General features: G+C 43.4%; 1 protein-coding gene across 5 annotated transcripts in view; it reads left to right on the forward strand.

Moving 5' to 3' along the window:
* The window catches only part of gab3 (GRB2 associated binding protein 3), a 136,712-nt gene that overhangs the window by 74,821 nt on the left and 36,648 nt on the right, over nucleotides 1-25,243 (forward strand). For all 5 annotated transcript variants that reach the window (XM_078211369.1, XM_078211373.1, XM_078211372.1 and 2 more), the window contains one exon: nucleotides 6,088-6,388. In XM_078211369.1, the coding sequence (XP_078067495.1) occupies nucleotides 6,088-6,388 (301 nt within the window). The remainder of the gene's footprint in view (nucleotides 1-6,087; nucleotides 6,389-25,243) is intronic.

Genomic DNA, 25,243 nt, shown 5'->3' on the forward strand with positions numbered 1-25,243 from the left:
CGGGCTCGTTGATGAGATTCAGGTATAAATTTCAACATTGTAATCAGCCTTGCTCTGTTTCTCAGTGTGAGGCTGATTACACTATAAAAAATGGCCCAGGAAAGTCCAGTCATGGGTCCTGTTTCAGCCCTCCCAATAGTATTTCCCAGCCCGCTGTGCTACTCGAGCAGTGGGTCAGGATATACCAGTTTTTCTCAGAGAAAGATGGTGCACAGATTCCAACAGTTTCATATTTGTTTTTCAGAAGTAGATTTTGCAGGCAGTATGATAGCTGCCTTCTTCCAATTCCTACTGCAGCACATCGTCAAGGCCCACTACACAATTTTCAGGTTCCAATTTGTCACAATTTCTTTCAATTTAAATGTGTACATTGGGAACATAATACTGGAAAGTTGAAAAAAAAACTGAGGAAACACATTTTCAATGATACTTACAATTTCATAGAAATAATACTAAGTCCTTTATTATTTATATCTGGGTATCTTTATCCCTTATAATAAGCAGAGTGTTGCAAATAAGCACAGTAGCATGTGGTCATATCAGGCTTACATCATGTGTGATGAATAATTGATTTGCAGTTACTCAGAGCTGACTAATATAAGTATCATTACAGTTATGTGGGAATATGTGCATGACACCGACAGGATTCTTTTTAAATGGATGCCACTTTAATACAAATATGGATAGTATTGGATTCATAATAAATGGAGAGGATCCCTGTATGAGCTGCAAAATGTGTTCAAGCCTTCGAGATCGATTTTTGACTGACTTCTTCCCCAGTGTATCCAGTCACAGTAAACCAGTACAAATGGCAAGGCTGTTGTTATCTAATCAGAGAAATGACCTCAGATGTGCATTCATTTCATTGAAGGGCTTCATAAAGTACTGCTTGTTCAATTATATTATGCGTGTTACTGTAATTCACTTGAAAATAATGTAACCTATTTTCTGAAACTGCCCTCATGTTGTGCATCAGCAAAATATGAAATACTGCAGACGATGCCAGTCTGAAATCAAAGTGCAATAAATTGGAAATATAGCATTGGAAAAACAGAGGTCATTCAACCTTTTCCCATTTGTTCATAGGATGTGGGCGATACTGGCAAGGACAGCATTTATACCCTTTCCCTAATTGTTTTTGAGATGGTGGTGATGAACTGCCTTCTTGAACCTCTGTACTCCATGTGGTAATTGCCTGTATGACACAAATGTAACTTGCCACTTATCGGTCCAAGCCTGAATGTGTCCAGGTCTTGCTGCACGTGGACACAGACAGCTTCAGTATCTGAGGAGTCGTAAATGGTGCTGAATGTTGTGCAATCGTCAGCGAACATCCGCACTTCTGACAACAATGGAGAGTAGGTCATTGATGAAGCAGCTGAATATGGTTGAGCCAAGGACACTACCCGGAAGAACTCCTGCAGTAATGTCCTGGGACTGAGACAATTGACCTCCAACAGTCATAACCATCTTTCTTTGTACTAGGTATGACATTATTGGAGAGTTTCCCCCGATTCACGTTGACTCCAGTTTTGCTGGGGCTCCTTGATGCCATACTCAGTCAAATGCTTGAAGTCAAGGGCAATCACTCACCTCCCCTCACCTCTTGAGTTCAGCTCTTTTGTCCATGTTTGAACCAAGGCTCTTATGAGGTTAGGAGCTGAGTGGTACTTATGGACCTTAACTGAGCATTAGTGAGCATAATATTGCTGTGTAAGTGCCGCTAGATAGCACTGTCAACAACACCTTCCATCACTTTGCTGATAATTGAGAGTAAACTGATTGTGCAGTAATTGATTGGGTTGGATTTGTCCTGCTTTTTACAGACAGGACAAACCTGGGTAATTTTTCACATTGTCGGGTAGATGCCAGTGTTGTCGCTGGACTGGAACAGCTTGGCTGGGAGTGCAGCTAGTTCTGGAGGACTTGCTTTCGGTGCTATTGCTGGAATATTATCAGGCCCAATTCCTTTGTTGTATCCAGAATACTCCTATGCAGTATTCAGCTGTTTCCTGATATCACCTGGAATTAATTGAATTGGTTGAAGACTAGCATCCGTGATGCTGGGGACACCCGGAATGGATCAGTCACCCTACATTTCTGGCTGAAGATTGTTGCAAATGCTTCAGCCTTGCTTTTGCACTGATGTTCTGGGCTCCCACATAACTGAGGATGGGGATATTTATGGAGCCTCCTCCTTAGGGCAGCATGGTGGTACAGTGGTTAGCATTGCAGCCTCACAACGCCAGGGACCTGGGTTTGATTCCCAGCTTTGGTCATTGAATGTATGGAGTCTGCACGTTCTCCCCATGTTTGCATAGGTTTCCTCTGGATGCTCCGGTTTCCTCCAACAATCCAAAAGACTTGCTGGTTAGGTGCATTGGCCATGCTAAATTCTCCCTCAGTGTACCTGAACAGGTGCCAGAGTGTGGCAAATAGGGAATTTTCACAGTAACTTCATCGCAGTGCTAATGTAAGCCTACTTGTGACACTTATAAATACCTTAAACTTAAACTCTAGTGAGTTGTTCAGTACCATTCATGATTAGACGTTGCAGAATGCAGAGCTTAGATCTGATGCATTGGTTGTGGGATCGCTTATGGTTTTCACTGTTTGGCATCAAAATAGTTCTGTGTTGTAGCTTCACCAGGTTGACACCTCATTGTTAGGTATGCCATATGCTGCTCCTGACATAGCAGCAACTCTGCTTCAATTTTTCATTGAACCAGAATTGACCCCGGTTTGATAGTAATGGTAGAGTGGTGGATTTGCTGGGCCTTGAGGTTACAGATTGAGGTTGAGTACAATTCTGCCGCTGCTGATGACCCATAGCTCCTCACAGATGCCCAGTTTTAAGCAGCTAAATCTTTTCAGAATCAGTCTTACCAAGCACGGTGTCAGTGTCATATGTATCCTAAGTGTGAAAACAGGATTTCATCTCTATAAGGATTGTGTGGTGGTTGCTCCCACCAATCATGAACTGATGCGTCTGTGACAGGTCAATAATGAGGATGAGGTCAATTAGGTTTTCTTTCCCTCTTGTTGGTTCCCTCACCACATGCCGCGCAGATGGATTGAATTGGCTAGCAGCTCCAGCGAGTGGGACTTGCACCCCAAGGAGGGGCAGATATCCCACTCATCTTGCATTAGTCTGCCCCGCAGCAGGTTATGGCTGTGGGGCAGGTCTGCATAGAGTTTGTCAGTTCTGCGCCAATGTTGGTACGAAGGTTAGAGTGGCTGGATGGTCTGCAGTTGCATTGTCACCATTGACCATTGCTCCTGGTGGCGCCACTGAGGCCAGAGAGCCATTGATCATTTGATGGGGCTGGCAGAGCCACTTAATGGTCTAATGGCTGTTAAATGTCTGCAGGGTGAACCAGCGAACAGGGGTGATCCAGCAAAGGGCATTGATGGTTTGGGGGGTGGGGGGGGTGGGGGGGCACGATAATGGGTGACCTGTAAAGGTTAATGGTTGTCCCATCTGATTTTATTCCCTTCTTCCAAAAAAAGTACACACTGGCCCCTGTGAGCAAGAAGAGAATGGAAAAATGGTCCCTCCGCAGAGAGGTCATCAAGTGAATGCCAGTTGTCTCATTGCGCTCAATGAGGCGTGCAGAAGCAAAATCAATAAGTTAATCTTCTCATCTGCCGCTTAGTTATAGTGATGCAGAGTTTTGCTGTTTCGAGTAAAAGCGAGATGCATTCCTAATCCTCTGAGCCTGTTTCCTTTCCTTCCCAAAACTTATGCATCAGCCCCCGAGTGAGAGAAAATTCAAAGCTGCCCTCACATGGGTATAGACATCTGTCACAAAGGTTTAGCAGTGTGAAGGCTGAAAAATGGCAGATTGACACCGGTTTCCTAGATTCTGAACTAAAGCAGTTTAAAACTGGCTTTCGCAAACAGTTTTGTCCTGTGATGATTTACTGGAATCTCTTTTGTAGACAAATGAGCAATGTCGGGTCCAGTGGCTTTCCGAGTTTGCATCTACTTAGTGCCTCTGAAGAAATTGCGTGGAGTAATGATGCATACATCATTGTAATAAGCAATCTCTAACCGATTTGCATAATTGCAGTGCAACTTCTTCCAGCAACCAGGGCTGAGAGATTCAAATGAAAGGAAATTGTGCAGAATGTGTTAAACCACTTTTACCACATGTGTTGTGTCCAAAAACATGTGACAGCACTTACAAAAGAAAACCGTGCTAGTCTCTCATCTATTGAAGGTTTATTACAATTATATCTAACATTGATGCCTTCCCATTTGCACTATGTCTGTAATTAAATATATTGTGAACTTATCTATATTCGAATACTTGTAAAAGGAGGAATTATTTATTTGTACTCTGTAGGTAATTCTGGTTTGAATATTTTTTGGGGGGATAGGTTCCCTCCACTCCTTCACGCTTGAAGATTCTGAATCATGCCGGGGTACATTACAGCAGCTACTTCCCTCAGTTTTCCCCTTATTTCATGATGAGATGGCTATTGCTGGGGTACATCCTCATTCTGCTAGCAGCCCTCCAGCATTTCACCCTAGTGACCAGCTTTCCCATGTGAACTTAGGCAGTGAATGTTGCAAAGTTATTCGCAGCATACAGCATAACCCAAAATTAGTCAACTCAGACAAAGAAAGTGGAATTTAATGCCAATCTCCCTTGGTAGGTTTGGTGATGGGGAAGGCAGGAGGATAGCGGGTGGAGACACCCACCTTTCACCCTTCATGACAGGAAGGCTGATGGATGGCTTTCCCACCCCACCGCCAATTGAGGCCTTTGAGTGGGCAATTAATGCAGTGGTGGGATGAAGGGCCTCATCCCACCACTGCTATTATTAACCTTGTAGTAGTTGGGGGGCTCGATATGTAAACCCATGTCAGCTCTTTGGGAGGGTGGGGCATCCCTCATTTAAGGGCATTCAGTTTCTGATTGAGGGTCCCAGCATTGGAAGGGTGGGGGTAGTTGAGAACCATCCTCCCCATCCTTTAAGCTGACTCCCTACCCCCCTCCTGTAAGCCCCCACCCACGGCCCTTTCCCGTGGGGGTGGGGGCAGCTTTGAATTTTCTCTCACTCGGGGGCTGATGCGTAAGTTTTGGGAAGGAAAGGAAACAGGCTCAGAGGATTAGGAATGTATCTCGCTTTTACTCTAAACAGCAAAACTCTGCATCACTATAACTAAGCAGCAGATGAGAAGATTAACTTATTGATTTTGCTTCTGCACACCTCATTGAGCGCAATGAGACAACTGGCATTCACTTGATGACTTCTCTGCGGAGGGACCACATTTCCATTCTCTCCTTGCTCACAGGGGCCAGTGTGTACTTTTTTTGGAAGAAGGGAATAAAATCAGATGGGACTACCATCAACCATCCTGCCATGAATCCAAATAAAAGCCTGCACCTTTATGAATAGGCTTCAGATAAGAAGACTAATTTAACACCTTACCTACTCTGCACATTAAACACTGATTCAGTGAGGCAAATACCCTTGTTTTTCCCATTAACTAATACCTCCCCAAGTTGCACTATGGAGTGTCCCAGACGTGATGACTGTCTCGCAGGAGTGTTCCTGATTTTGTATTCTGTATTCTGATTTTGTATTTCAGGCCTCACAAGGCTGAAATTGAGTTACGGACAGCCTGAGGCCCCCCGGAATCTTCCCCCTCATGGCCCAACCACCTCCATTCCTCCCTCCCCCGGGTCAGCCAGGACTCCCACAACAATTGGTCATCATTGATCCCACACAACTGATGTGTGGACGTCAGATGAGGACAACGAAAATAGGAACATAAACAGGCCATTAAGCCTCAATTACATCACGCAGATCTATATCTTAATTCCATCGATCAGCCTTGGTGCTGTACCCTAACCGAACACTAGCAAGGCTGAACTCTGGTTCCCATAACTCCCAAAATAGTCAAAACACGCAGATAGTCAATATCTAGCTTCAAAAATGAAGAATTACCGTCAAGGTGAGGTACAGGTGATATGCATTCCAGCGACAGTCAAACCCTTCAAGAGAAGAGAAAACATTTCTGTGAAATCTCTGCTGTTGCAATGATACTCATGTCTGACTGCTCTGTTTCTCCAGGCCTGGAGGAAGCGTTGGTTTGTGCTGCGTAGCGGTCGATTGAGTGGCAACCCAGACGTCCTCGAATACTACAAAAACCACCACTCCAAGAAACCGCTCCGTATGATAAACCTCACTGAATGTGAGAACATTGAAGCTGGGTTAAAACTCAGTAAAAAGGAATTCCAGAACAACTACATTTTTGAAGTTAAGACTCCAGCTCGCACATTCTACTTGGTGGCCAAGACAGAGGACGAAATGAACAGATGGGTACGACACATCAGTCTAATCTGCGGCTTTAGTTCTAGCGATGATGGAACAGGTACAAGTTATAATAATCACCGTATTACCTGTCTCAATTTCCACCCAGGGGTGGGTGGGTGGGGTGGTGTTGGAGGAGCTTCTTTGATTAAATTTTATCCATCCTTTTTTACTCCATCCTTAAAGTTACAAAGCCAACGCTCAGAGTGGACTGGGCAACTCCAAATCCATTCCTTGTTTGCTCCAAAACCCAAATTCAAAATCCAATTCAAGGGGCTGACAAGATAAGGCATTGCACCCCATCATGGGCCTGTTCTAATGCTTGATCTTCGCCAAAAGGCCATTACATTGGTTACAGAAATTATATTGGGTACACAAACTTCATTCTCCAATAGGCCAGAATCTGCCATTATCAGCCATACTCTTTCTGGCGTCTCTGACTGTTAACTGAACATGAGGACATGATCAAAGCACATTTGGCAGCCTTCCCTCCTAGCCACAGATTCCAGCCCTTGCTGGATTGGGGTAATTCATAGTGCTTGTCCAAGGTTCAGTACAGGGATTGCTCACTTAGTGTCTCAGTTACATTCTTGAAAAGAAGTTAAGTTTAAAGTTTATTTATTCGTGTCACAGATAGGCTTATGTTAACACTACAATTAAGTTACTGTGAAAATTCCATAGTCATCATACTCCGGCACCTGTTTGGGTACGCTGAGGGAGAATTTAGCATGGCTGATGCATCTAACCAGCACGTCTTTTCGACTGTGGGAGGAAACCAGAGCACCCGGAGGAAACACAAGCAGACACAGGGAGAATGTGCAGACTCCGCACAGACAGTGACCCAACAGGGAATCGAATCCGGGTCCCTAGCGCTGTGAGGCAGTAGTGCTAACCATTGCCCCACCATGCCATTCATCACAGAATCATAGAATCCTTACTGTGAAGAAGAGGCCATATGGTCCATCGAGTCGGCACTGACTCGCTGACAAGAGTATCTTATGATGTGGAGATGCCGGTGTTGGACTGGGGTAAACACAGTAAGAGTTTTAACAACACCAGGTTAAAGTCCAACAGGTTTATTTGGTAGCAAATGCCATTAGCTTTCGGAGCGCTGCTCCTTCGTCAGATGGAGTGGAAATCTGCTCTCAAACAGGGCACAGAGACATAGTCTGATAGCAGCATCCACTGGCTGCACCTCAGCCCAGCTCAGGGAGAGCAGATACTGCTTTCTGACAAATCTGCTGTGCCATGGCCAACCTGCTCCATGAACTCTTTGTGATAGAGGCGTTGAAGGGCACTGGAACCAACCCTGTTGGATGCGAGGACACCAGTCAGGAGATATCTGAATCCATTGGATCAAAACAGTGAAAGTCGCGGTAATTGAGGTTGCCGTCTGCAGGTGCATAGGGAGTTTATTACTCAGGGTAAATCTCAAACCATAAGGGTGGGATGTTCAGGCCACGGAACACGAACTCTCTGGTAAATAATGTAATTGCAAATGTCACAAATGATACATGTTCCTATTTTGTCAGTGACATTATAACAAAACAACGTTGACCGAGTCAAAAAGTGAGGAATTGTCGTACATCATCATGTACATGAATTCTGAGTTGGCCTCCCATCCAATCAATGGCGGGGCAGGTTCAAGAGGCTAAATGGCCCACTCCTGCTTCTAATTCACATCTTAGTGCATTTCCAGCATACCTGCACCTTTTGTGTGTCTCTGTCTCATTCCTTCTCCAGTATGGGCATCACGGTGGCACAGTGTTTAGCACTGCTGCCTCACAGCACCAGGGACCCGTGTTCAATTCCGGTCTTGGGTCACTGCCTGTGTGGAATTTGCACGGAGGAAACGGTGAGTTTCCTCTGGGGATTCCGGTTTCCTCCCACACTCCAAAGATTAGGTTAGGTTGATTGGCAATGTTAAATTGCCCCTTAGTGTCAGTGGGATTAGCTGGGATAAATACATGGGGTTATGGGGATAGGGTCTGGGTGAGATTGTGGTTGGTGCAGATTCACTGGGCCAAATGGCCTCCTGCTGCACTGTAGGATTCTGTGGTTCTACTCAGTGATCAAATATCATAGAATCATACAGGGCAGAAGAGGCCCTTTGCCCATCGAGTCTGCACCGACGCAGGAGAAATACCTGACATTGTACCTAATCCCATTTACCAACACTTGGCGCATAGCCTTAAATGTTATGACGTGCCAAGTGCTCATCCAGGTACTTTATAAAGCATGTGAGGCAACTCACCTCTACCACCCTCCCAGGTGACCTTGTAGAGATGTATAAGGTTTTGAACAGCATGGGAGCGGTAAATCCGCAAAAACTAAATTGCGAGTGAAGATGTGAAGGGATACATGTTCAAACTAGTAAAAGGCAAATTTAGGATTAATGTCTGTAAATTCTTCAGTGAAGAACGATCACACATGAAAGAAACTTACGAGTGGCAGAGTGGAGATGAAAATTCTGAAATCATATCTAAAAGTGATGCACCATGGCGGGCTAAGTGGGAGCTGGATCTTTAAGATGGATGTACCAAAAGGGCAAAATGTTCTTCCTCATCTGTATTTACCTTGTAATCCTATGAAGGGCATAATGTGACAATTTTGCAAAGGAAGCTAACCTTTCTACATCCCTACGCTGAATCCAATTGTGGGGAACATTTCTGGATTTTTCTATCAAGTCTAATGTCAGAGAGGCTCACGTTGTTAGGAGTAATTTTCTGACAGGATAGAAGCATCTCTCCACGCTTAGGCATTTCAAGTCACTTCCTTTGTAATTGCGGAGAGCAGTCGTGCAATTTATTCCACCCTGATAATTACAGTTCTACCTACTTATGCTGACATTTCAGGGACCGTACTAATTTTGTCAAAATAAGCAGTTTGAATTGACGTAAAAGTGACCAGAGAATCATGAATCATTGACTCAAGACCCCATCCTTACTGTGTAATCCACATAGATCAAAGTAACATTATTCAATAAGGACAATTCTACTTGTCGCATATAGTAATAGTAAACATTACGTTATAAAAGTGCCAATTGTAAAAACCTGATATGAAGCTCACAAAACAGTTCAAATACCGAACTCGGATCAGTTCCCATTATTCTGCTCTAATTAGACATTAATACCGTTATCTTTGTCGCTCGAGATATAGCTGGCCCTTGACCGCTGTATGAAGCTATTCCCCTGGTGAACATTAGTTACTTCCACCGGTCCTGTTCTGCTGACTAGTTGACCTATTTCTAGTAACTCCAAAACCACTGGCAGTCAGACTATCGGAAGCTCTACACCTCCTCCACCACAAGCTCCAAAGCCAACCAGGCAGTAGGTATCCACTAGGGTTCCACCCAGCCAGCTGTTGGAGCCTTCCAACACATAAAGTGCAATCAGAATTTATAACTTTGGAGACCTTGGCAGAGAAGGAATGACAGATAAGCTCTGTCAACTTGTAATAAGTAATGTGAGCCATTAATGCTGTTAGAAGCTTGAAATGTCTGTCAGTTGAAATGATCCAGGGTGTATGTTGATGTCTACGTGAAGAGTACTTCCTGGCATTCATGTGAAAGTAAGAAGTCTCACAACACCAGGTTAAAGTCCAACAGGTTTATTTGGTAGCACAAGCCACGAGCTTTCGGAGCGCTGCTCCTTCCTCAGGTGAGTGGCAGTTGTGTTCACAAACAGGGCATATATGGACACAAACTCAATTTAGAAGATAATGAAAAGAAAAGAAGGCGATGGCCTAGTGGTACTGTCGCTGGACTGTTAAACTCAGCTAATGTTCTGGGGACCCGGGTTCGAATCTCATCATGGTAGATTATGGAATTTGAATTCAATTTTAAAAATCTGGAATTAAGAATCTACTGATAACCATGAAACCACTGTCGATCGTCGGAAAAACCCACCTGGTTCATTATTGTCCTTTAGGGAAGGAAATCTGCCATCCTCACCTGGTCTGGCCTACATGTGACTCCAGAGCCACCGCAATGTGGTTGACCCTCAACTGTCCTCGGGCAACTTGGGATGGGCAATAAATGCTGGCCAGCCAGTGATGCTCATGTCCCAGCTGAAAGAATAAATGTAAAAAAAGATAAAAGTGGGACTTTCCCCTTTTGTAAACATAGGTAAGATGTTTGAGGTACGTAAATAGAACTATAATATTGTAGCTGGATTTTTTTTTCTGTTTTTATTCAGTGAAGAAAGCTACCTGTACCAATGTCTCCTCCTGATCAGTTAAATAAAACAGTGATAATGGCCGAATATCTCTGCCCCCACAGGAGGTAAGGAGGCAGACAGACCTAAAGATTTAGTGGGTTGGCAGTGATACTGATATCAGACGGCTTCCCACCTCCATCGACAGTAAGTTCTGAGCAGGAAGGCCCATACTTGATGTTGCCATCCTGCCTCTGCTTGAGTCACTAAAATAAAGGCTGACAGCAGCCTGCATAACTGGTGAAAAGGTGCAGGCTGCATGGTAGCTGGAGGGAAGATGGGGTGCACCCCTCGATCTGCACTAATCTGTGCATGATCGAGAGGGTGGCAAGATGGCATGGTGGTTAGCATTGGTGCCTCACAGCTCCAGGGACCTGGGTTCAGTTCCAGCCTTGGGTGACTGTGTGGAGTTTGCATGTTCTCCCCGTGTTTGCGTGGGTTTCCTCCGGGAGTTCCAGTTTCCTCCCACAGTCCATAGATGTACAGATTAGGTGGATTGGCATGTTAAATTGCCCCCTAGAGGCCAAAGATGTGCAGATTAGGGGGATTATCAGGGTAAATACATGGGCTTACAGGGATAAAGGCCTGGGTTGGATGCTCTGTTGGAGGGTTGGTGCAGAGCTGATGGGCTGCATGGCCTCTTTCTGCACTGTAAGGATTCAATGACTAGTAAAGGACAGCCCCCCTCCACTCCCCTCTCCCCATGAGCCCCATCCCACAAAACCCCTGCCAAAAGCATTCCATGGATCACTCCACATTGTCCCAGCAGTAGCCACTCCAGTCAGCAAAGGGTACCCGATAACTTGAGAAGTCCAACAATAGGCAGTACATTCAGAGAGGAAGATAAAAAGAAATGTATCTCGTTTTCAGCTTTAGGGTCCTATCTGTCCATGGTTTCTAATTCAGAACAGAAGGTTTGGCCATGTACCGACATCTGGAACATCAAAGCGTTACTGTCTCTTCTAAGATAACACAGCCCATCATCCAGTTTAGAGTATGTCTCAAGGCAGCTGATGGCACAAAGAAACCTATTTAGGTCACAGTTACGATAAAAGAAATGCTTTAGTATTGCCCTATAACACTGCTCAGTTGCTGGTTGACATATTAGCTGGCTATTGATCTATCAGTAGGGTCCCTTGGAACTCAATAAAGGCAATATCTTGTTTGTTAAGAGCCTAAGGTCAAATACCGAAAGCATCACAGGTTCGATACTGCTGGGCATGGAAATCCAAATGATTTTATTCTGTCTCATAAATGGCTTGCATTCGAGATGTTTTTTTCTTTGAGAAGCAATGGACCTCACTGCATTTACCACTTGTACTGATATAGTGAGTCAAGTGTCCTTTCTGTCCATTATGACTTGTTAAATGGAAGGTCACCTCGTAGCTTAATGCAATGCTAAACATTTTATCTGGGCGTTAGATTCTCAGTACAGTCACAACATTCGGTCACAATACAAACATGATGATTCTGTGAACGGAAAGCAAGATAGAAGTGGCATTTTCTTTAAACTTGTAATTTTTCTGTATAATCATAGAGATCTACAGCACAGAAAAGGCCCTTCGCCCCATTGCATCTGCGCTGGTCAAAAACAACCACCTAACAATTCTAACCCTATTTTTCAGCACTTGGCCCATATCCTTGTATACCTCGGCATTGCAAGTCCACATCTAAATACTTCAGAAATGTTTTGAGGGTCTCTGCCTTCACCACCCCTTCAGGCAATGAGTTCCAGACTCCCCCGCCCTCTGGGTGAAAATGTTTTTTCTCACACTCGTTCGAAACCTCCTGCCCCTTACCTTAAATCTATGCCCTCTGGTCATTGATGCCTCCACCAACGAGAAAAGTTTATTTTGTTTACTCTGTCTATGCCCCTCATAATTTTATAAATCTCAATGTGTCCCCCTTCAATCTCCTCTGCTCCAAGGAAAACAATCCCAGTCTATCCAATCTCTCTTCATAACTAAATCCTCCAGCCCAGGCAACATCCTGGTAAATCTCTTCTGCACCCTTTCCAGTGCTATCATATCCCTTCTATAACGTGGATTCCAGAACTGCACACAATACTCTATAGTTGTGGCCTAACCAAATATGTTTCAGTATAACCTCTCTGCTCTTCAACTCTATGCCTTGGCTAATAGCTGCAAGTATACCAAATGCTTTCTTAACCACTTTATCCACCTGTCCTTCTGCTTTAAGGGACTGGTGTACATGCACACCAAGGTCCCCATGATGCTCCCAATGTCCTGCCGTTCATCATGTAATCCCTTGCCTTGTTAGTCCTGCCCAAGAGCATCACCTCACAATTATCCAGATTGAATTCCATTTGCCACTGATCAGCCCATCAGACTCGCTGATTGATATTCTCCTGTAATCTAAGGCGATCCTCTCACTATTTTTCACCTCACCAATTTTCGTATCACCTGCAAACTTATTGATCAACCCTACTACATTCAAGTTTAATCATTTATATAAGCCACAAACAGCAAGGGCCCGAGCACTGATTCTTGCGGGACTCCATTGGACACAGGCTTCCAGTCTGAAAAATACTCCTCTGTTTCCTGCTACTTAGCCAATTCTGCATCCAATTTTCCAAATTTCCTTGGCTCCCATGGGCTCTTACCTTCCGTCTCAGTCTCCCATGTGGGACCTTGTTGAAAGCCTTGCTGAAGTCCAAGTCGACTAGATCTAATGCATTGCCCTCATCTACACACCTGGTCACCTCTTTGAAAAATTCAATCAAGTTGGTCAGACATTACATCCCCTTAACAAAACCGTGCTGACTGTTCTAGAGTAATCCCTGTCTCTCCAAATGAGGATTAATTCTGTTTCTCAGAATTACTTCCAATAGTTTCCCCACCACTGATGTTAGACTGGTTGGCCTGCTTTTTTTTCCCCTGGTTTATCCCTTCCACCTTTTTTGAACAATGGCATCACATTGGCTGTTCTCCACTCCTCTGGTACCTCTCCTGTGGCCAAAGAGGAATTAAAAATGATTGCCAGTGCCCCTGCTATTTCCTTCCTTGTCTCACTCAATAGCCTGGGATACATTTCATCTGGACCAGTAGATTTATCAACTTTTAAGCCTGCCAGACCACTCAGAACCTCCTCTCTGTCTACATTTATTTATTTAATTGTACCACAGTACTTTTCCCCGAGTTCTACACCCACATAATCCCTGTCACTAGTGAACACTGATACAAGTGCCAAAATCTTGCTCCCGTTCATGCTGGCGGTATCTTACAGTTTTTAAGTTCTACGCATAAGGCTTCATTTGAAGAGCTTTCTAAGATGTCATCTTTCCTTACACCTGTAATTGATTCTCTGGTCAAGATTGTGGCGCCCCCTCCTTTTTTACCTTCCTCCCTGTCTCTCCCGAAAATCCTATATCCTGAAATATTGAGCTACCTAATCTATCCCTTTCTCAACGATATGTGAGAGACAGCAATGACATCACACTCCCATGTTTTAATTTGTGCCTCAACTCGTCTGCCTTGTTCATCAGACTCTTTGCATTAAAATAAATACCATCCAATCTTGCCAAACTCCCTTGTGCCTTCCTGCCTCACTTGCTGTCTCTTCTAATTTTGGCTGTGCATCTCTTCCTGCACCATCTCTCCAACCACGGATTTATCTGGACGAACCTCCTATTTCTATATTCACTAGCGCATGGCACCAAAGTAATCCAGTGATTACTATCTACTGGGTTCTGTTTTTTAATCTTCCTAGCTTCCTAAATCCTGCTTGCCAGACCTCATCCCTTTCGCGAGCTACATGGTTGGTACCAATATGTACCACAATCTCTGTCTGTTTGTCCTTCCCCCTTCAGAATGCCCTGCAGCCGTTCAGTGGCATCCCTGACCCTGACACCAGGGTAGCAACATAACATCCTGGAGTGTCTTTTGCAGCCACAGAAACACCTGTCTGTTCCCCTTACAATTGAATCACCCACCACTATAGCCCTGTCAGTCTTCCTCCTCCCTACTTGTACAGCAGACCACCCATCATGGTACCCTGAAGTTGGCTGCCGCTGCTTTCCCCTGCACAGTCATCTCCCCAGCAGTATCCAAAACAGTATATCTGTTAGAAAGTGGGATCTCTCGCACTATCTGCCTTCCTCTACTCTGCCTGGTGGTCACCCGTGCCCTTTCTGCCTAGTCTTCAACTGCAGTGTGACCACCTCACTGAAAGTGCTATCCACAACTTGCTCAGCATCGTGCATGCTCCACAATTAATTCAGTTCCAGCTCCGAAGTGTGGTTAGCCAATAGTTTCAGTTCAGCATACTTCCTTCACATGTGGCCACCAAGGACAACTGAATCTTCCATGATTTTTCACATAACACAGGAGGAGTATATCACGGATGCAAGCTCTCCTACCATGATTATCTTTAAGCACCCAATTTACTCCCTTTTTTTTACCAAACAATTATGATTATTAAGAATTTAATAAGTTAATAAGTTAATAATAATAAGTTAATAATATTAACTTACCAACCTTATGCTAACTTTACTTTCCTTACCCTACTTTCCTTACTTATAATACTTCATTAGTATGACCCTTACTTTCACTTTTTGTGCTGTTTCTCAATTAATCTCTTCTTCCAAAAAAAAACCTCCCTCTCCCACTTTTAACTCCCACACTTAAACTGCCATTCTGCACATTGCACTCTTTTTAACTTGTTTTTTACATTTCTGACCGGTTTTCAGTTTTCAATCTAAAATATTTCTCCTATTTACCTTTAATCTGAAAGCAATTTAGAATAGGCAATTCAAATTAGAAGCTGCTTATCAATTTACAGTTTTGGTTGTTGGTTGTACATACTGGACTGGGGAGAAGAAACAGGAATTTATGTTTAAAAATCTCACTAGTTCAAACGGCTGCAGGGAAGAAGCTGTTCTTGAGTCGGTTGGTACGTGACCTCAGACTTTTGTATCTTTGTCCGACGGAAGAAGGTGGAAGAGAGAATGTCCGGGGTGCGTGGGGTCCTTAATTATGCTGGCTGCTTTGCCGAGGCAGTGGGAAGTGTAGACAGAGTCAATGGATGGGAGGCTGGTTTGCATGATGGATTGGGCTGCATTCACGACCTTTTGTAGTTCCTTGCGGTCTTGGGCAGAGCAGGAGCCATACCAAGCTGTGATACAGCCAGAAAGAATGCTTTCTATGGTGCATCTATAAAAGTTGGTGAGAGTGATAGCTGATATGCCAAATTTCCTTAGTCTTCTGAGAAAATAGAGGCGTTGGTGGGCTTTCTTAACTACAGTGTCGGCATGGGGGACCAGGACAGGTTGTTAGTGACCTGAGCACCTAAAATCTTGAAGCTCTCGATCCTTTCTTTCAATGTTGGGAAAGTTAAAATCCCCTATTATTACCACCCTATTTTTCTTGGAGCCATCTGTAATCTCCTTACATATTTGCTCCTCAATTTCCTACTGACTATTTGGGGCCTATAGTATAACACTATCAAAGTGATTTCCCTCTTATTTCTCAGTTCTAACCAGATAGACTTAGTAGGTGAACCCTCGGATATGTCCCCTCTCAGTACTGCCATGATGTTTTCCCCAATCAAAAGTGCAACTCCCCCTCCTCTCTTGCCTCCTGTTCTATCTTTCCTATAGCATCTGTACCCTAGAACATTGAGCTGCCAGTCCTGTCCTTCCCTTAGCCATGTTTCAGTAGTAGCTATAATATCCCGGTCCCATGTACCCATTCATGCCCTGAGTTCATCTGCCTTGCCCGTAAGGCCTCGTGCATTGAAATAAATGCAGTTTAATCTGGACTTCCTTGATCTGTCCTGCTTTTGCCTGATCTGTCTGATACTAGGATTACTGACAATGCCTTTAGTATTTAATGTGCTCTCTCTATCTTCTGTGCTGTCCTCAACCTTCTCTTCTGTTTCCCTACTGCTTTGGTCCCACCCCACTGCCAAACTAGTTCAAACCCTCCCAAGTGGCTCTGGCAAATCTCCCCGCCAGGATATTAGCCCCCCTCCAGTTCAGGTGTAACCCATCCCTCTTGAACCGGAAACTCCTTCCCCAGAAGAGATCCCAATGATCCACAAATCTAAATCCCTGGAAAGCCAAGCAGACACAGGGAGAACGTGCAGACTCTGCACAGATAATGACCCAAGCCAGTAATCGAATCCAGGTCCCTGGTGCTGTGAGGCAGCGGTGCTAACCACTGTGCCGCCCTCTAAGATATCGTCATTCCAAAGGATTAATGAATGTGGTGTCATTACTGTAAACTTCAAAGACAATCAAGAACCAATTTATATTTCACTCAGCCTCTCTCAAATGGCAAGAAGTTTAGTTTTGCCATCCTCCTTTCTCTATTCTTCCCGCTCTGCCTGCAATCGACACAAGGTAGAATTGCTGTGAACTGAACTAGACCTCGATCGTCAACTTACCTTTTCCGCAAGGTGTGACCTATTTGTTAATGGAAAAACTTTATTCAGAGCATTTAAGACAGTACAATAGCCCTTGTTGAGTTAGCAAATATATTCCTTTAATCCAATGCTTTTAAGCAGATGGTGTACTAATGAACACAAAAAATTGTTTAGAATCAGGAAAAGACCACTAAACAGAGCAGCACTTTTCTTTTACAGAGATAATGGGCACAAACTGGTTCACTGGGTACAAGAAATAATCTGAATGCTAAACAATTAGACTGAAAGGCCCAATAATTTTGATCAAATGACTGAGCTGCACACATCTACTGTATGGCTCCAGACAGCTCATTGGCAATTCACAGTTAACCGTTGGACCACTGTAACACTGACAGCAACCCTTAAGTAAACTCTGGGAGGGGGGTGGATAGTTGGCGGTGACAATTGAGCATTGGCAGGTGGCCTGGATGAAGCGTTTCAAATGTAGGATTAGCCTTCTGTTTCTTGTGAATCCTAATTCTGGGGGAGCGCATAGAGATAGTGAAAAATGTCTCTCTTCATTGCTTTTGAAGAATAAGGATATAAATAGTAAAATTAAAATAATAGATTTTTAAAGTGGAAAATAGCCCCTCATATCCCTCATTCTCCACTGTCCAGAAATACAACAATTATCACCGAATCCACTAGTATTGTTCACTTCAGTGGCCTCCATTTTGTTTTAAGTCTCAGGCAGCTCTATGGATTTTGACAATCAGTTCCTGCTCCCAATCGCATCACTCTGCTCCTTCAGTCAAATCCTGGAGAGGGTTCGTGAGGCAGGACTAAACTGAAGAATTGCAGTTTTGCTGGACTTAGGAACTCACTGTCAATTCAGCGCACCTTGAACACTACTCACAGGGCTGTCTGAAATTTTGTTTTTAAATTCATACAAGCTCACTATGAGAACAGCTGTTTCCACTGTGAATGCTTTCAGCCATGAGCGCTTTTCATGGTGCAGGCAAATCGATGCCGCTTCCCAGCCCGGATAAATGGAGAGGGCCAAGGGGGGAAATAAAGGAATCTAGCTGTAAAACCACCCGCCAAATCCAAAAAAAGATGGCATATATAGAGTTGGACGAGGGTGATCAACTAGCATCGTGGCGACCTCATGCAGCATAAGAAAAAGCCAAAAGAGCGAGAGATAAATTCAGCCCTGGTTCTCTACTGAGATGGAAGCCCATTTTGGAGCAATTGACTGGCAACTCTCAAAAATACCTTGCCTAAGATTGCCGGCATTCATAACCTCTACAACCAGACTGCATCAAACAACAGACTGTTGGATCCTTCCCCAGCAGATGGCACTAGCGTTAGCATGCACTGTGCTCCAGACACATTGGTCACCTCTACCCTGCCCAACCACCTGTGATTTTGACCTCTGACTCCACTACTACCCCCTCCCCCTCTACCGCTGCTTCTAACGTGACCACTCAGCTGAGCTGTGGTGCTGTTGTCCATTCAGAAACTCATAGTCACAGATGACTACAGTCATAGGTGGGAGAATAAATTAAAGGTTAAAGAGCAGAAAGGGAGAAGACGCGTGAAGGCAGAGGGAGGGAGAGACAGAAATGAATAGGAGATCGAAATGGAAAAAAGGAACAGAGAGATAGAACTGAAAGAGAGGAAAGGGACTGAAGAGAAAGAAAATGGATCAAGAGAGAGTGAAATGAAGATTTTTTAAAAAATTATTTCATGGGACATCGGTGTCGCTAGCTGGCCAGCATATATTGCCCATTCCTAGTTGCCCGAGAGCAGTTGAGAATCAACCACGTTGCTGTGGCTCTGGAATCACATGTAGGCCAGACCAGGTAAGGACTAATGTCTTTCCCTATAGGACATTAGTAAATCAGATGGGTTTTACGACCATCGACAATGATTTCACGGTCATCAGTAGATTCTTAATTCCAAATCTTTTTTATTGAATTCAAATTTTGGCGGGATTCGAACCCAGGTGCCCTGAAAATTTGCTGAATTTCTGGATTAATAGTCTGATGATAATACCACCAGGCCATCATCTCCCCTGAGGTGGAGACTGAATTGAAAGATAATAATTTAGGATATATTTAAAATGCATTTGCTCAAATGATTGGGCTCCACAATTTATTCTATAATTCTATCACCCTTTTTGTGGAAAAAATCCACCTAACTCCCACTCTTGCTCTTGATTTCCAAATTTTAAGCTGTGTCCTCACATTTCAAGCCTTCACCGTACTGCATATTTTGTGTAGATCAATTTTGTCAATCCGCTTCACTAAGATTGTAAATTTGCTTTGGATGATTCCTAAGTGTCTTCTCCAAAGATGAAGAATAGTTTATTGAGAATACTGGAACAGACAACCTATATGACAGCAATGTGAAGCTGTCCTGCCAATTAGTAATTATACAGCTAGAATACGAGATACTATACAAGATATAGAATACAAGTACCCTGCTGCTAGGGTTGGAGTAGGTTGCTAACCCCCATTATTACATCAATATTGCTTGTCTAAAATCCAAAAACAATTAGATTGAAAACATGAAGGCTCATCTACAGTGCAAGCACAAGGTGTAATGGCACTATTTCATATCATGACACACTCAACAGTAACTCTTTATTTTTTTTAATTCATTTTGCATGATGTGGGTGTTGCTGGCTAGGCCAGCATTTATTGCCCATCCCTAGCTGCCCTTCACAAGGTAATAGCGAGCTGCCTTCTTGAACCGCTGCAGTCACTGAAGTGTAGATATTCCCTCCCTACTGTATACCACTGTGCTGCCACATCTGCTGGGTCTGTCCTGCCAGTGGGACAGGACATACCCCAGAATAGTGATGGTGGTGTCTGGGACATTATCTGTATGATTCTGTGAGTATGACTATGTCAGGCTGTTGCTTGCCCAGCCTCTGGGACAGCTCTCCAAATTTTGGCACAAACCACCAGATGTTACTATGGAGGACTTTGCAGCACATCAGGGCTAGGTTTGCCGTTGTCGTTTCTGGTGCCTCCGTCAATGCTGGGTGATCCATCCAGTTTCATACCTTTGTGGTTTCTTTGTAGTAGCTGGCTATTTTAGAGCTGTGGTCTGGAGCACACGTAGACCATGTAAGGTCAGCAGGTTTACTCTACGAAAGGGCATTAGTGAACCAGTTGAGTTTTTTTAAACAACAATAGTTTCATAGTCATCATTAATTCCAGATATTTTATTGAGTTTAAATTCTACCATCTGCCATGGTGGAATTTGAACCCTGGATCTCTGAATTACTGGTCCAGCAACAATACCACTGTGCCATTGCCTCCTTCCTGGGTTGAGACTTGAATCTATAGTCTGACAACCACTCACAGGAAACATTGGCACATGAACAACAAAAGGTCATTCAGAATACTTATTTGTCATTTGCTATATTTTAACATAAAGGCACCTTTAATTTCATCTGTTCCAGCTCCTAGGTTTATGTTCAAAGACAACATTGAACTAGAAGTGTATATCAAGTTATCTACATTCTTTTTACGGTGCTGTATGCATTGAGAGACTTTAATACTGTGGGTTGCATTTTCCAGTTCTGAGACTATTTTTACTGACCTACTTTTGGGCTGCATTGCTTGTGAAGCATTATGTGGTTATTAATTAGCACGTAGAGCAATGTGTGATACACCAAAATCCTTGCCCTCAGGTCAGAAGACGTGGAGTTGAACAACTCAATAAGACCAACCATTTCCGTCAGAGCCATCTAATAATGAAATCCTGTCCTTTGTCCAACCCGATGTAAGGTATATCAAGCATCCCAAAAGTCACGGTGATTAAAGCACAGGAATCAGCGGGGTCCTGCCTGTACTGCACAAACACATTTTTCATTAGCAGTCAGTTATTTGTCATCAAGAATAGACTGATTTCACCTTTCCCTGACTGGAACTAGTAACTGGCTAAGTAGCTTCATACTATAGCGGGTAATACCTTTACTCAATCAGCCTTCACAGGAGTTAAAAATAACTTCTATTTCTTTTAAAAGGAGTCATTAAGCAGTAACTTAATTGTAAGCCTCATTATTACTCACCAATCATGTTTTGCTAACCAACCAATTTCTTTAGTTCTTTGTATTCTAATGAACCTGCTGTGATAATTTACATATTCCGGCTTGCAAACCCATTTCACAAGCTTTCAAATTGTGAAATACAACACCTATATTGTGTTCATTTGAATATAGTTCATATTTTATTTTTAAAGAGTTCTTTTAAAACCCTTGCATGTCCTCTAATTAGAAGTGGTGCATGAATATTTGATGCTGCTGCCAGGATTGCAGGGAGCTGACAGTGATGTATGGTGATATGATTACTTGAGCTGAAGAGTCTCCTTTAGCTTCTCTGTACCACAGGGAAATCACTGTAGCTTAAAGGCTAGCTGGAAGGTTAGTGAAGGGCATTATTGTCAGATCCTATATTTGGCATTATCCTGGGATCTCTTTTTTTCCCTTCTTTGTCTTGCATTTTGTTTTCCCCCATGTCTCTCCCCTTTTCTTTAGAAGGTGCTGACTCTTGATATGAATTCACAGATGGCACCAGCTCCCATTGTGTCATTCTTCATTTGAGTGTTAGCAGGCTTATGTGCTTGTTGAGTCTAGCTGACCAACCTCAGTCTCTGTTACCCATCTCAGCACACATACATATGCACGGGCACACTTTTGTGTTGAGCAATTGAATAACAATCGAGATTTGATCTGATTTGATTTATTATTGTCACGTGTTTTAGTATACAGTGCTATATAGACAATGCATAGCGTTCATAGAGTACATAGGGGAGAAGGAAAGGAGAGGGTGCAGAATATAGTGTTATAGCTAGGGTATAGAGAAAGATCAACTTAATACAAGGTAGGTCCATTCAAAAGTCTGATGACAGCAGGGAAGAAGCTGTTCCTGAGTCGGTTGGTACGTGATCTTAGACTTTTGTATCTTTTTCCCGACAGAAGAAGGTGGAAGAGAGAATGTCCGGGGTGCGTGGGGTCCTTGATTATCAGGAACCCTGGGTTTGTTGTTTCCCTTTCTTGATCAGGGCCACTGAAGGTTTTCCTTCCAGCCCATAATTCCCCCACAGCCAATTATTGTGACTCTACCTAAATGCTAACACTCAAGTGTTTAACATGTGCTCATAATTTCTACCACTTGGAGTCCAAGGATAGGATCTTCTGCCCACAGGGGTGTGTTTTCCAGTTGCAGAGGCAGCTCACCATTGGCCGCCAGTGGTATCTTCCGGTCCCGCCATTGACTACAGCATTTTGCATGGCTTGCCCGTCCTGCCATCAGGGAACACATCATGGGGGGGGGTTGTCTTTGGCAGGACCGGAAGATCCCGCCAGTGAGAAGAGCTGGAAAATCCTGCCCTACGTTGTAGCAAGGTGAATGATTAGAGAGATGCAGCTAAAAGACAGATAAACAGTAATCACACAGCATTCTACAGTGTAGCTATCTCAGAAGGTGGTGGAGACAGGGTCACTGAATGCTCTTAAAGCGGAGGTCAATAGATTATTGATGGGCAAGAGAATCAAAGGTTATCGGGGATAGATGGGAATGTGGAACTTGGAACACAAACAGATCAGCCATGAACCTGTCAAATGGTGGAGCAGGCTCAAGGGCCCAATGGCCTACCTCTGCTCTGATTTTGTGTGTTTGTGCGAGCAATAGAACTGAACTTCCCTCAATCTTTAATTTGGTAAAAGATACACCGAAGTGAGCCATGGAGAGCAAAACATTGTGTGTAAGGTTCCGCAAATTAGAAGGCTCCAGGTTTGACTCTTGGCCTCTCTGAGTTTGATGATCTCAGCCAGGTGATGCTTCGATTTCCACTATTGCTCTCAGTGCGTTTGAGACTCAAGTGGGAAAAACTAACACTAAAGGTCTTGAGTATTTCTACAAAATGTGCTTGTGCGGTTTTTAGTGGGGAAAGTATGGAGCTCAGCATCTTCTCCGTGCTCAATGAAGCTCCTGACATTGATTCTGTAAACTAGAGTGGCGCCAGGTACCAAAGGGCCATAGGCACTTGTGAAATTGTGTAACCACAGCAAAAGTCAAGATTGACAACATAAATAACATAACTACAAATAATCAGAGTGATATTTCGAAACTTGAATCCTTAATTAGTTTAACAAAATACACTAATGATGGCAGGGCAGATGACGTGTTGCGACTGTTGCATTGGACACCTGTGTGATCCACAGTAACTGCATTAGCAGTAGGTGCTTGCAGCCCGAGGAACTTCAGTTCAGAATTGATAAGATGGAGTCCAAGCTTTGAACAATGCACTGCATCAGCGAGGTAGAAAGTTACCTGGACGGTTTGTTCCAGGAGGCAGTCGCACTCCTTAGGTTAAGTATTTCAGATGTGGTCAGGGATAGGAGGAATCCAAACAGTAGCACTGGAGGAGCCTCAGCCCACGCATTTGTCCAATAGGTTCCAGGTTAATCCAGCCTTTGTGGCTGAGAGCAGGGACTGCAGGAGGGCGGAATGAACACATTGATCCTAACACCGTGGTACAGCGAACAATTCAAATTGGGAGAGGAACAAAGAATGTGGTCGGTATAGTTAGAGGATATGATTCTGTTCCTTGTAGCCGAAAGCATGAGTCCCAAAGGCTGTGTTGCCTGCCCAGTGCCAGGGTTAAGGACATCATCTCAGGGCTAGAGAGAAACCCAGAGTGGGAAGGGAAGGATCCAATTGTCCTAGTGCACATGGGTATCAATGACATAAAAAAGCCTCTTCATCCTATCTTAGGGATAATGAGCAACTAAGGGCTACATGAAACAGCAGAGCCACAAAGGTAATAATGACTGGAATACTACCTGAGCCGTGAGTAAATTGGCATAGAGTAAATAATATCAGAGAACTGAAGTGTGGTTCAAAGAGTGATGTGGAGAAAGGGGTGTTGATTCCTTTGATTGGTACTGGGGAAGGAGGGTGCTGTACAATGGGATGGCCTTAACTTGAACTGCAATGTGACCAGGGGTCTGACAATCCATATAACTAAGGTGGCCATAAATGAGAAACATATCTCATTCTCTTGCACCAATGTATACGATCTGATTCAAAGGCTTCACTCTCATTTATTCCTCTACTCCTACAATTTATGTGAAAAAAATGTTCTTGACTTTATTCCTAACTTAAGTTATGCTCTCTGCTATTTGAACCGACATCCCAATTCATCTGCCCTTATTAGGCACTTCTTTCTTCTATTCCCAACTAAAGTCTTGAGTGGAGTACTAGCAGTGGCAGAGCATTCCATCGGGGTGCGGGAAGGAGAACTGTCAAGATCTGCCTCACCCACATAAGTGCCTGTCTTATCAATCAATCATGGAGGATGGCTGATAGGGGCACAGCTAAACTTGCAGCTTAGGACTGATCGCACAGCAGAAGAATGATGATAGGGAAAATTATGGTGCGGAACCTAAAAAGGGTTTTGATAAACAGAAATAAAAGATTGTGTTAGCTCCAATTTTTAGAATTTTCAAATATGCACAATCTTCTGATGCCTTTAAAGCTACAGAGAATGTGTGCTATAGTTATGTATACAGTAGTCCTCGCAACTTAGCTTTGGTGTCCCCTGGTGGGCTGCAGTGTAATAACAGTAAATTATTTGGCTTGCCAGAGGTACAATGGAAGTTGCGAACAAAGAAATGAGGAAGCGTATTAAACACATTAATGGGAACATGTAAAGTGAAATAGAAAGAGAAAGGAGAATTTTAACTACATTGTGGCAGTTTTTTGAAACTGTGTTGTGTGAAAGTTTATTTGATATAGCAAGAATGTGGGATCCAAGCTCGAAGTAAAATGTCTTCTCTATCTGCCGGCTACATGGGTTTTTATCTGAAAAGAGTTTGGATGGTGTCAGTCCAGCTCCTAGTAGCAGAGGGCCCATTGCACAAAACTGTAACTGACTGGGAATGCTTGGTACTGATTGACAATGTGTTGAAAATGGAAATGGGTCCATTTCACAGCATTTCACCGGGATTGCAAAGATTAAGGAAAAACATTAATATTCGGAATGCGCTGCATGCCAGGAAATGTTGTAAAAATCAAATTCCTGATAAAAGATGTTAGAATTTCATTAGTTACAGAAATAGCCAAATCAGATAAATGTCAAATTTGCACTCATTATTAATATCAAAAAGACATTAACTGGACAGGGAAACAATGGAACAAATCTGATCATTTATATTTACAGTTAATGCAATTAGTTATATCAATAGTTATATTGGTTAGTTGCTAAACTCCTAAATTACAAGTAATGATATATGGATAAAGATCTTGAACAGTGAGATA

Source organism: Mustelus asterias, chromosome 4 (assembly GCF_964213995.1).
Source record: "Mustelus asterias chromosome 4, sMusAst1.hap1.1, whole genome shotgun sequence".
Classification (NCBI taxonomy): domain Eukaryota; kingdom Metazoa; phylum Chordata; class Chondrichthyes; order Carcharhiniformes; family Triakidae; genus Mustelus; species Mustelus asterias.